Consider the following 13,627-nt stretch of genomic DNA (forward strand, 5'->3'; position numbering starts at 1 on the left):
AGAAAGAAAGAAAGAAAGAAAGAAAGAAAGAAAGAAAGAAAGAAAGAGAGAGAGAGAGAAAGAAAAGGAAGGGAAGGAGGGAGGGAAGGAGGAAGATAGATTCCTATCCTCAAAGAAATCTACGCTCTTCCTGGGAAAATCAGGATTTAGATCTTAAATCTAAGATTTAAAACTCTCTTCATTTTCAATTTTTCTTTGACTTGACTTCAATAGAAACCTTTGAGTGGGAAAATTATAAGACCATGCTTTTATAACACTAAAATTGACTTTCAAATTGATCAAGTTAATCAAACTCAACCATCCATTAAAAAATATATATAGTGGGGAGACGAACCATGAGAGACTATGGACTCTGAGAAACAAACTGAGGGTTCTAGAGGGGAGGGGGGTGGGGGGATGTGTTAGCCTGGTGATGGGCATTAAAGAGGGCACGTACTGAATGGAGCACTGGGTGTTATACGCAAACAATGAATCATGGAACACTACATCAAAAACTAATGATGTAATGTATGGTGAAAACATAACAATAAAAAAAGAAAAAAGAAAAGAAAAAATATTTAAAATATATATATATACTGAGTAATAGTAATCAGAAAGATTATTTAGAAAAGAGTTATTTTGAAAAATTGCCTAGGGTAATGCAAATCTCATATGCTGGATAGAATATTCATAAGTCCCTATGATTTTTGAAAACTATTAACAATGCAATTTCTGTCATAATTTTACAGATCTTCTTAGGAATGGTATTACTTAGCCTTTCTTGGGCATCTATTTTACTGATTACCAATTCAGAGAGTATTTAGATCTAGCCTAAATTCTTCCTTCTGCAAATCAAACATATTTCCTCTTGTTCTATTCTTAATGGAGACCAGATTCTTACATAATAACCCTTCATCTTCTCGAAGACTCACCCTCTCAGCCGTGCATTCCACTGCATTGTCTTAGTTACCCGCTGCCACGGAGGATATCCTGAAGGGAAAAGTTCAAGATCAAACGAGATGTCTCTCTGCATGAAATAGCAAATACAGTTTTCTCCTTTCTAGTTTTATTAACAGTGAGAATTTCTCTTCAAATAACACTCTAAAACCAAACGTGCCTCAGAAAATATATCACTTTTAAATCCCAGAGAGGCTTGAAAATGTTACTATAGTAAACATTTTCCAAGTAACGCTGTTTGTAGAATAATTATAGTTCGAGTTTTTCTGTCATAAGAATGTGGCTGATTCTCTAATGACTGTTTGCTCTAAAACACAATGATTCAGACTGTTTCTGACACAAATTACGTTGTTCAAGGGTAAACTTTCATTCTGTATCTCTCTTTAACTCTGTTTTCAAAGTGAAGTAGAACCCAGTGTTAATCAATTCAAAATCAATCAATCTGGATAATTAAATTCTATGCCCTTCATTCACCATCTACCTATATCCATGCTCTTTCCCAGCTTCACCCCAAACACATAGATAAATATAAAGCCTTGGGGTGCCTGGGTGGCTCAATCGGTTAAGCAGCTGCCTTGGGCTCAGGTTGTGATCCTGGAGTGCTGGGTCGGGGGGAGCCTGCTTCTCCCTCTGCTCGCTCTCTTGCACTCTCTCAAATAAATAAAATCTTAAAAAATAAATATAAAGCCTTTTATTCTCAATAATTGATTCTTATGTCTGACATATTCTGTATATTTATATATTTTCCCCATATAGACCCTCTCTTTATAGGTCTATTAATCCCAGAGAGACCATGTATTTATAAGATCATTACAAAGTACAGAAGGTAAAACCATTAATAGTACGTATACAATTGCTATTTAAGTACTTCTCGTAACTGAAGATTTCCGTTAGGTGCTTTAAATAAGTTACCATATTTCATTCCTTTAGGAACCTGTTATGAGTTGAATTGTGTTCCTTCCAAAAAGATATTTTGGAATCCTAACTCCTAGGGCCTCAAAGTGTGATCTTATTTGAACATAGGGTCTTTACAGGGGTAATTGGGTTAAAGTGAGGTCATTAGGATGGGTTCTAATCCATTATGACTAGCATGCTTATAAAAGGGGGGAATTTGGATACAGAGACACACATATGGGGAGAACACCATGTGAATATAAAGACAGACATCTACAATCTAAGGGCCAAGTCCTGGGGCAGATCCTTCCTTCAGAGCCCTCAGAAGGAACCAACCTTGTTAACACCTCAATTTCAAACTTCCAATCTCCAGAACTGTGAGAGAATAAATTTCTGCCGTTTAAGCCACCCAGTTTGTGGTACTTTGTTAAAGCAGGCCTAGAAAACTAAAGCACAGCCCTACAATTTAAGTCTTAGTCTCTTTCTGTAAACAAGGAGACTGAGGAATAGGAAGATGAAAGACCTTCCCCAGAGTCACACTGGTGGTAAGAGCTGGGCTGTCATTTAACAGAGATCTGCTTTGCTCGAAAGCTGGGTGCTTTCCACTACATCATTCTGTCTCCAAACTTAAGTTGTTAGCTACTCTTTTCATCTATGTATGTAAGAAAGCACCCACAAACACACACATTGTACCTGGGCTTACAGACTATACCTAAAATGGTATAGTCGAGGTATTTCTATATTGTTTTTTCGGAGGAGAACTTGTTGAAGACCGCCTCACCGTGTTTCAGGAGTTACCACAGAAAGCTTAAGTCGTAATAGAACCATTGACCTGGTCTGGGAAAGGCAAGGTTATTCACTGGTGCCCAGGGTATCAGTCACCTTGCTCTGGACATCAATGGGCAATTGAAAAGACATGAGTGGGAGGGCGTTAGGATGGGGGGAGACTTTGTCCTTCCCTGACTGATTGAGGTTGGATATGGGGAATGGAAGGAAATCTTTGATTAATTTTCCTGAGAGAGAATCCCAGTTCAAGTTGGGAGGGAGGCAATAAGATACCCAGAGAGCAGGTGGTTAAAAAAAACAGACAAAGATCTGAGAGGAAAGAAGAATTTTCCAACTTTTAACTACTCCTCCAGCCAAACTCTGGACCAATGGCCAGCTATGCCAAGAAAGGAGCTGTTGCCTACAGAGGAGTGGATTGTTCACTCCATGAAGGTGTCTGGCCAAGGTGGCAAACGGAGCCCGAAATTCAGCCTGCATTCCCCCTATCAAGCTGTGTGCCATGGAGTTGTGCTGTGCCTTGTCAGCAAAAGGAGCATCTTTTTCTAACTCACACAAAGGCATTGCAAAGGTTACGGGTGGCCCAAGAAATCATTACTTCAAGATCAGGGCATTTGCATCAGACCTTCAGATCACTCCTCTGTTCTGGGGAATAGAACAGAGCTTGTTGGTTATTGTAGAATCAGAAAGTAGTACTTTATAAGCATAATAGTTTTATGCTTTTGAGATTTTCTTTATTTCCCTTAGAGTTTTTGTTGTTGGTGTTGTTGCTCTTGTTGGAAAGTTCCCTTTTTTCAGCTCAGGAAGTAAAGAAATACAATTCCTACTTTTGCTTTTTTCAAATTAAAGTCTGAAGTGTTAGGGCTCTCTGGTTGGTTAGATCTGCATATGAGGCCCAGCTCTGCTGTGCAAATTGGGCCAATTAACTTCCTAAGTCTCATTTTCCTCACTGGAAAATGAGAGTTTGTTCATTCATCCAACATATACTTTCTATGTGGCTGCGATGTGCCTGGTATTGTTTTAATATTCCCAGGGCAAGGTCCATATTCTCATGGAGATTAAATTCTAGATTGGGCTGGGAGGAAAGGGAAAAGACAGACAAGAAGCTAAAATATATGTATAAGTTAATAGACAAAATACCTCCCCTCACAAATACATCAATATGCATTTCTCTTTTGCATTTCTTGGTAACCTCTCAGCCATTTACCTACCAAGGAGGGGAGTAATGTAGCAGGAATGCGAAATGATTTAAGGAGTATTTAGTTGCTGACGTCCAAATAGGATCTCTAAATCCGCAGCAGGATAGTAATCTTGAAACCCAGGTTTTTTGAGCAAACCCAATCAGGAAGACTGACGAGATTATAGAGTTTTAAGTCTACCTGGAGTAATGAGAAGGAGGATAGGAGGTGGAGGAAGCTGAAAGTCCAAGGGAGAAAGGGGAGGAGGAGGGGAAGTCAGACACCAGGGTCTTTGTTCTCTGCCCTCATTTCCTTGGGCAGAGCCTCAAACACCTGGATGGGTGTGGAGAAGCTGGAGGACATCCGGGTTTGTGGCTCGCTCCCACACATGCAGCACAGGAAGGCTCCCCGATAGGGTTGCCAGATAAATTACGGGAAGTCCAATTAAATTGGAATTTCAAATAAACAATGAATAATCTTTAATGTAAGTACTCCCCACCCCAGCAATATTTGGAACATACTTCCACTGATTTTTTTCCCCATCGTTTATCTGAAATTCAAATTTAACCAGGCTTTCTGTACTTTTATTTGCTAAATCTGGCAACCCTACCTGGGGAGAATTTTTAGCTTGGGGCCCCAGTCCCCAATGGCATGGAAATGATAGCCCAGAAGTGGTAGCAGGAGTGTTGATAGCTAGACCTGAGGAAGTATTCTTTTTTTTTTTTTTAAGATTTTATTTATTTATTTGAGAGCACAAGCGGGGGTGTGGGGCATGGAGAGGGAGAAGCAGGCTCCCCAGTGAGCAGGGAGCCCGATGCGGGGCTCGATCCCAAGGCAAGATGCTTCACGGACTGAGCCACCCAGGTGCTCCCTACGGAAGTATTCTTATTCCACATATAAAGTTCTTGGATTGACCCTGAACATAGTAGTCTCTCAATAAATCCTTAATTAATTAATTAATTGGGACTCAATCAATTTTGCTTTCTGGCTATTATCACATCTAACCAGAAGTTGATTATAACTATAATACCATATGAAACTACCAGTGAGTATAAATCATATTTTAAAAAATTAATGTGAGAATTAATAGCCACTCTAAATGCACATGTGCTTTATTATTCCAGGCTCACAAAGCATATGAAAACCACAGCTGTTGATAATGCTTTTGATTTGCCAGATCCTGTAACAGTCCACTTACTTTGCCTTGAACATGGCATTTGTACCACATTAAAGTTTGGCAAGCTTAATCTTTGCTAACCACTGGCAAATGTGAACATGCTATAAAATATAAAAATATATCTCAGCCAAAGCCATTATCAGGTATATATTCTTTTGGATTTGACTAAGAACTTCTAATTTGTTCATGTGTCCTTGGCATCTTTACATTCTTTGTGGCGATTATGCTTGCAATGAATATATTACATGCCTAACAGTCAGCTAAAGCTCTAAGTGCAGTAGAAGAGGGAGAGAGAAGAGGAAGAAAGTCCTATTTCACTTCTGTTGGAGTGAGAATGAACCTCCATAAAGTCTTAGAGAAAACTCTTCCAATGGCCACTCTTGCCCATCTTCCCACCCAATCTGCCCCACACTAAAAATATTTTTGAGTAGTTTGTGTATTCTCTTTCATATGATCATGTAAGAGAATCTACCTTTGCATGTATCTGGCTAACAAGCCTCAGAATAAAACTATGTCATCTGGCTATTAACCAACACAAAACTCAAGAAAATCATCATCTCTAATTTCCAACACAATGGAGTTCTTCAGTCTGGAAACCCACACCACCCCTAGAGGCAGAATAGCTGTAGGTGGTATATGATCTTGAAATTATTGTTCTGTTTGGTTCATCCACTCATATAGACAAAGACAGCCAGAGCAACATCATATTCCCTCTCCAAAGGACATCATAGAAAAATTTTCATTAAACCCTCATCTATTCACATTCCCAAAATTTTAATCACCTCAAAACCTTTCAAATATGGCATCTCATATTTATCTCATGACATGTTGTGAAGTAGGAAAGGTGGGAATTATGTAATTTTTATTTTCATTGTGCAGAATCTATAGGAAAGGAAACGTTTCCCGGCAGGACCAGAATCAACATCCATTTAATTTAACTTTCTATCCATGCCTACCTTTCAGTATCTCAGTGGACACATTGTATGCATATTTTCCAGTGCCCAGTAAATGGACACATGTAACGAAAGGGGAACACTGAAGATAACTGTACCCTCATCCCGGGTTCAAATTGGATTTAGTTCTATCAAGGAAACACAACAAATCAACCCTCTCAAACAAACCAAAGCAAAACAAATAAAGAGATCCTTTTCCTAAAAGTCATTTACTCATTCATATGTTCAGGACTGAGTTTCTACTAAATTCTAGGTGCTATCTTTGACACTGTTTACTTCAGAGAGTGAGTTAACATGTAAAACTACTTATCACAAAGCCTGATGTGTGGGATGTAACCAATAACATTAAATTTCCTTCTCAAATTCTTATCCTTGAATTAATCAATCAATCAAAACCAATAGGCAAACTATAGAAAACGATTTGCTTCCAATCTGGTGTCATTTCTTTAAACCTACCCTCTATGCAGTTAGATACTGTGACGTTTAGGCATGAGCTATTAAGCCAGGGAGACTAAAACACACTCAGGCAGAACCCTGGCTTGTGATTCTTGGCTTGCCATTTTGTGTTAAAAGAGGAGAGGAAAATTCAGTCAAGGGTTCTGGTGTTAATGCGCTGTATCTGTAAACACACACACACATACACACTTTTGGGAGGCTGTGTTCTTAATCTAGGCAATAGCTTTGTAATTGAAAATAAGCATTTACTATCTTCTCTGGCTGTTTGACCAAATGTTAACTGTTCTTTACAAGCAATTTATATAAATAAACATAACCTTGAAGCCGACACTTTCTGCCCCATCTTGCATCCTTTTCTCTCTCTCTTTTTTTTTTAAGATTTATTTAGAGAGAGAGAGAATGAGAGAGTACACACGTGTTGGGGGGAGGGTCAGAGGGAGAGAATCTTCAAGCAGACTCCCTGCTGCCAACTGGGGAGCCCATCTCGGGGCTTGATCCTACAGACCCATGAGATCATGACCTCAGCCCAAACCAAGGATCCAACGCTGAACCGACTGAGCCACCCAGGCGCCCCTTGCATCCTATTTTCTATTTCTATTTGCTCCCACCTCTCGCCTCACCCGCACACTTGGCTCCTGAGACTAGGTCATATATGGAGGAGAAACCAATCTGAGGTATCATCAGTTTTTACCTTTCAGTGGTTTTCACGATATATGCCAATTGTCACCACTATATTGATTATGTAGCAATCCACACTAATTCCTGAGACATCCAGCGTGAACAGATCCTTGTATAAACACAGATGTAAAAGTGGTTGCAGGTCTAACAACATATTTAAAGAGCTCATCTCTGACCTCTACTGGTCATCTTATTAAAATACAACACCTACCATTCTTTCAGAAGCACCTCCACATTTTCATTCGCTCATTTAACAAATGCTTTTTAGCACCTATTACGTACCAGGCACTGTCTAAGGAATGACAGTAAACACAAGAGATTAAAAAAATACTTCCCTCTTAAAATTCAGCTGGGGAGACATCTAAACTATACTCATAAATAAATTGTAGAGTATTTTGGAAGGTAAATAGAAGCACTGTTATGAGTGCTTTTAAAAAGAGAAAAGATAAATCAAGGTAAAAGGAATCAAAAGTACTGTGAAGGCAGAGCCAGAGAAGCAATCTGCAGAATTAAATCAGATGCTCAGAGTAAGTGTCAGTTAGAGAGTAGAATTAAGCAGACTTGAAGGAGGTGAGAACCTCAGCAACCTAAGACCTAACACTTAGGTTCTCAAATTAGTTAAATTAAACATCACCCCAGGAGCAGGGTTCTTTTTCACAGAGTTTCCAGAGAGATTTTGAATTCAGTCAGACTTGTGTTCAAACCCCATATTGGTCAGCTTTTGCTGCAGCAACCAAATTCTCAGTGGCTTACAAAACAAATATTTATTTTTTGCTCACGTTTTATGAGGGCTGCAGGCTAACTGTGGGTCAGCCTTGACTCTGAACAAATATTTGTTCACAATTATTCATTCCCCCTTTGCCCTTGCCATACTTCTATGTACAAGCAGGGTAGATACTGCCCTGCCCGTATGGATTTGGGGCTTGGCCAATTCGACTTTCTTTGGTCAATGGAATGTGAATGGACTTGATATCTGCCACATGTGAGCAGAAGCTTTAAATTTTGTGGTCTGATTAGGTGTACTTCAGCCTGACCTCCTACGTGAGAACAACATGCCTTAGAGAGTGTCTGTTTCTTCAACTGTGGCTCCTGGAATGAGATGACACATGGGGCTGAGCTGAAGCCAGATGAGCTAACTCATCAGAGTCAAGGCTGTAGGTTCCTTTAATGAGTTCCTCAATGTCTCTGAATCGTACTTTGTCCATCTGTGAAACAGAAATAACAGACTACCTATAAAGAATAAATGAGATATTTGTAAGTGTATTTATTATAATAACTGGATTATAATAAGGTATCAATTATTATGTTTTTGTTTTCTTCCAAAGGCGGCATCATCACTCTGGTCCAATTCCACTGGAGGCTGAAGAGGCTATGAGGATGTGTTAGAAAATTGAGTAGCATGGAATTCAAGAAATCTGGATTCTGTTCTTCTAAATCCTGAATGAATTACTAACCTATAAAATGAGGCAGCTGTCTAAATGATCTCTAAGTTTCCTTTCCAGTGCTAAAGATCTGCAATATGAAATATGTACAGCAGGTGGTTTTTCTCTAGAGCCACTGTTTAGTTTTAACACAAGGTGGCGCTAGACAACAACTTAATGAAAGAAGACAAAGGCTCTGTGGTGAAGACTGGAGATTTCTAGACTATTATTATTTTCTTCTTATAGATTGTTATAAAACAGAACTCTTGTTATAAAACAGCCTCAGAAAGCATCATTTTGAGGAAATGGCATCCCAAAACAAAATAAACACTCTAGTCCTAGGACCTTGTAGCTTGGGAGAGGACCCCAGGAACCTAGTGACTGCCCCAGGTAATTTCTAGGGTTCGACCTGGGAATTTGGCAGCTTCTTTCTTTATTAGCAGAAGGATGGGATACTCTGAGCTGTGATTTAGGATGATACATCTATTAGCCATGTTATGGGAGCAAGGAGTATCTGTCAAGGGGGAGAATTATTTAGGAGACTAAGACCAGAATCCGCATACAAGGATCTGAAATAGAGTAGTAGGAGTGAGCATAGACATGGTAAGATGTTGCAATGAAAGAATCTTTAGAACTTGGCAACTATTTAAATAAAGAAGCTTTGGGCCACTTGGGTGGCTCAGTCGGTTTAGCGGCTGCCTTCAGTTCAGGTCATGATCCCGGGGTGCTGGGATCGAGCCCCACATCGCATTGGGCTCCCTGCTCAGTGGGGAGCCTGCTTTTCCCTCTTCCTGGCTCCAACTCATGCTCTATCTCTCTCTTTCTCTCAAATAAATAAAATCTTTTAAAAAAATAAAGAAAGAAGATTCAAGTAGGATAAGTCATTTTGAAACTGACCATTTAGAAAACTAGGTAAATGTTAGGGTCACCAACAGAAAGTGGCAGAATGACCTTGAGTTGTCAGTATTGCTATTATTCCTGTACTTCTCATAAACAGAATTATATGAGTGTTTCTGCCTCTTAGGTACTGAGGCCACCCCCTGATACACAAACACTGGTCCTAAAAGGGCCAGACTTGCCTGCTGTGGAGAGCATTGAAATGCTCCAACATGACAACTGTTTTTTTCTTAAAAAATGGTTTTTTACACATTTTATTGGTGGTTATTTAAAATCTTGAGGCATTTCTCTATTGATAATGGGGAAAGCTATGCATGTAAGGCAGGGGGTATATGGAAAATCTCTGTGCTTTTGCTCAGTTTTGCTGTGAACTTAAAAATGCTCTAAAAAATGAAACCTATTTTCTAAAATCCTAGAGGATTCTGGAAAGATGACGGAGCAGGAAGCACTAAGGATCTGTCTCCTCTACTAGACAACAATGGCACTGGTGAAATTAGTCTTACGGAACTATTTTGGAACTCTGGACAGTTCACTGAAGGCTTTTACTGTCTGGGGGAAGATGTGGACAATTAATTTTGGTCTCAGTTGTGGGTCTTAGCACAGTAGTGGCTACCCCTTCCCCACCCCCAGCCATGAGGCAGGCAGCTGTGCACATGCTCCTGAAGCAGCTTGCATACAGCTTGCAGAAGATAGGGTAGGCAAAAGGGGCCCTGTCCTCCAAATATTGGGGGTCTGTGCTCTGATCCCTGATGGCTGCTTCTGATCACAGAGGTGCAGACAAAGAGGCAGGCAGCCATTGTTGTTGCACCTCCCCCCATTAAGCAAATCTCTCCACATCTGGGTGAAATGACATCCAGGAGATTTAAAAGAATGGGCCTAATATAACACTGTATCTTAATTATACTTGAATTAAAATTTTAAAAATAAATAATAAAAAACTTAAAAAAATAAAAGGTTAGCACCCTTTCTATACCCTTTTCATTTTCATTTTCCCCTTCCTAGTAGTCAGACATTAAAGACCAGAACATTAAAAAGCAACTGTATATATAGGGAAAATCAGAAAGTAACCAGGCAGCCAGGGAAAGGCTTAGAAAAGATCTAAGAAGACCTTAAATTTATACCTTGACCCACAGACTGTCTACACAATCAAAACCAAAAACAATAAACAAATGCAATAAAAACAACAATAGCAACAACAAAAACAATAAACTCTGGGAAAGGAGGAGAATCTGATTTCCAGAGTTACCACATTATTCAAGTCAAATGTTCAATTTTCAACAACAAAAAATAAGAAAGCATACAAAGAAACAGGCAAATATGGCCTATTCAAAAAAAAAATAGATCTTTAGAAACTGACTCTAAAAAAGAACTGATAGCAGAAATACTAGACAAAAACTTTAAAATAGCTATCTAAAGATGCTCAAAGAATTAAAGGAAGATGTGAGAAAGTTGAGAAAACAATGTATGAACAAATTGGAAATAGCAATAAAGAAATAGGAAATCAAAAAGAAAAAAAGAATCAAAAAGAAATTCTAGAGCTGTAAAGTTCAACAAATGAAATAAAAAATTCACTAGAGGAATTCAAAGGCAGATTTGAAGAGGAAGAAGAAAGAATCAGTGAATTGGAAGAAAGGACAATGGAAATTATTGAATCTCAGGAACAGAAAGAAAAAAGACTGAAGAAAAATGAACAGAACTTAAGGGGCCTGTGAGACACTGTCAAGTAGACCAACATACACATTATGGGCGTCCAAGGAGAAGAGAGAGAAAGGGGCAGAAAGAATATTTAAAGAAAAAATGGCTGAAAACTTCCCAAACTTGATGAAAGACATGAATATAAACATCAAAGAGTCTCAATGAAATCCAAGTAAGATGAACTCAAAGGAACTCACACCAAGACACATTACATTCAAACTTCCAAATGCCAAAACCAAAAAGATAATCTAGAAAACAGCAAGAGAGAAGCAAATAATCACATAAAAGGGATCTTCAATAAGATTATGAGCAGATTTCATATCAGAAACTTTGGAGGCTGAAGGCAGTGGGCTGATATAGTTGAAGTACTAAAAGAAAAATAACCTGTCAACCAAGAATCCTGTATGCAGAAAATTCTATATCCTTCAAAAGTAAGGGAGAAATTAAGACCTTCCAAGATAAACAAAAGCTGAAGGAATTTGTTACTACTGGACCTGCCCTGGAAGAAATGTTTAAGGCAGTCCTGCGAGGTAAAATGGAAAGACACTTGAAGCCGTAACAATAACTCAAAGTTGTACAGAGAAATAAAGGTAATTGCATGAATAATTATAAAAGCTAGTATTATTGTAACAATAGTTTGTAATTGTACTTTTTGTTTTCTGCATGATTTAAGAAACTAATATAGTTAAAGAAGAAAAATTCTAAGACTAAAAGCTGGTATTATAGTAACTTTGGTTTGTAACTCCAAATCTGGCTTTTTATATTTTTTAAGAGAGTGATGCATTTAAAAAAATTATTAGTTTATGTTTTGGACACACAATGTATAAAGATGTAATTTTTAAGATATCAATAGCTAAAAAAGATGGGATGGAGCTATAAAGGAGCAGAGTTTTTGTATGTTATTAAAGTTAGGTTGGTATAGGGATGTGTGGGTGGCTCAATCAGTTGAGTGTCTGACTCTTGGTTTCGGCTCAGGTCATGATCTCAGGGTTGTGGGATTGAGCCCCACAAAGGGCTCTATGCTGGGCATGGAGCCTGTTTAAGATTCTCTCTCTCCCTCTGCCCCTCCCCCCACTCATGAGTGCATGCACATGCTTTCTCTGTCTCTCTAAAATAAATAAATAAATAAAATCTTTTAAAAATAAATTCAAATTATAGTGTTATAACTTTAGGACATTAACCACATTCTTTGTTACCACAAAGAAAATAGCTAAAGAATATTAAGAAAAGGAAATGAGAAAAGAATGTAAATATTTTACTACAAAAATTCAATTAAACACAAAAGAGGATAGTAATGTTGGAAATGAGGGTTAAAAAAATCTATAAGGCATTTAGAAAACAAATAGCAAAATAACAGAAGTAAACCTTCTAATTAGTAATTCCTTTAAATGTAAAGGGATTAAACTCTCCAATCAAAAGACAGAAATTGGCAGAATCCAATCCAATGATCCACCTATATGTTGTCTACAAAAGACTCACTTTAGATCTAAAGACACAAATCGATTAAAAGTGAAAGGATGGAAAAAGATATTCCATGCAAATAGGAGCTACAATTGAGCACAGGTGGATAAACTATTAGACAACATAGAATTTAAATGGAAAAAGTTTACCCCAAGAAGTCAAAGAAGCACATTATATATTAATAAAAGCTCCAATATAGCAAGAAGATATAACAATTATAAACCTTTGTGTACCTAACGACAGATGATCAAAATATATAAAGTAAAAACTAACAGAATTGAAGGGAAAAATGTGACAGTTCTACAATAATAGTTGGAGATTTTGATATCCATTATCATAATAACAAACAGAACAAGACAGAACATAAGTAAAGAAATAAACACTTAACACAATAGACCAACTCGATCTCACAGACATACAGAACTCTTTTACCCAACAACAGCATACCACATTCTTCTCAAGTGTGCATGAGATATTTCACAGGATTGATCACATGTTAGGCCACAAATTAAGTCTCAATAGATTTTTAAAGGTCAATATCATACAAAGTATCCTCTCTAACCACAATGGGTAAAAGTCAGAAATCAGTAACAGAAGGAAAACTGGAAAATTCACAGAATTGTGAAAATTAAGCAATACACTTTTAAACAATCAATGAGTCAAAGAAGAAATTACAAGGAAAATTTGAAAATCCTTAGAGACTAATGAAAACAAAAACACAATATGCCAAAAGTTGTGGGATGCAGAGAAAGTGGTGCTAATGGGGAAATTTGTAGCTAAAAATATTTACATTATACACAAAAAAGACCTCAGATCAACAACCTAACTTTATAACTTAAGGAACTAGAAAAAGAAGAACAAACTAAATCAAAATCTAGCAGAAGCAATGAAATAATAAAGATTAGAGCAGGGATAAATGAAATAGATGATAGTAAAACAATAGACAAAATCAATAAAACCAAAAGTTGTTTCTTCAGAAAGATCAACAAAATTGATGAACAAAAAAAATGGACTAAAAAAAGAGAGAGAAGAATCAAATTACTGAAATCAGAAATGGAGACATTACTACTGATTCCACAGCAATAAAAAAGATATGAG

At 37.7% G+C, this 13,627-nt stretch overlaps 1 protein-coding gene across 1 annotated transcript in view; it reads right to left on the bottom strand.

Annotated features, from left to right (window-relative positions):
* The window catches only part of LOC110588414 (60S ribosomal protein L38-like), a 10,861-nt gene extending 6,527 nt beyond the window's left edge, over positions 1-4,334 (bottom strand). Inside the window, exon 1 of the mRNA XM_044913071.1 lies at positions 4,313-4,334. Coding sequence (XP_044769006.1) covers positions 4,313-4,334 — 22 coding nt within the window. The remainder of the gene's footprint in view (positions 1-4,312) is intronic.
* Between the last annotated feature and the right edge of the window lie 9,293 nt (positions 4,335-13,627).

Source organism: Neomonachus schauinslandi, chromosome 2 (assembly GCF_002201575.2).
Source record: "Neomonachus schauinslandi chromosome 2, ASM220157v2, whole genome shotgun sequence".
Lineage (NCBI taxonomy): Eukaryota > Metazoa > Chordata > Mammalia > Carnivora > Phocidae > Neomonachus > Neomonachus schauinslandi.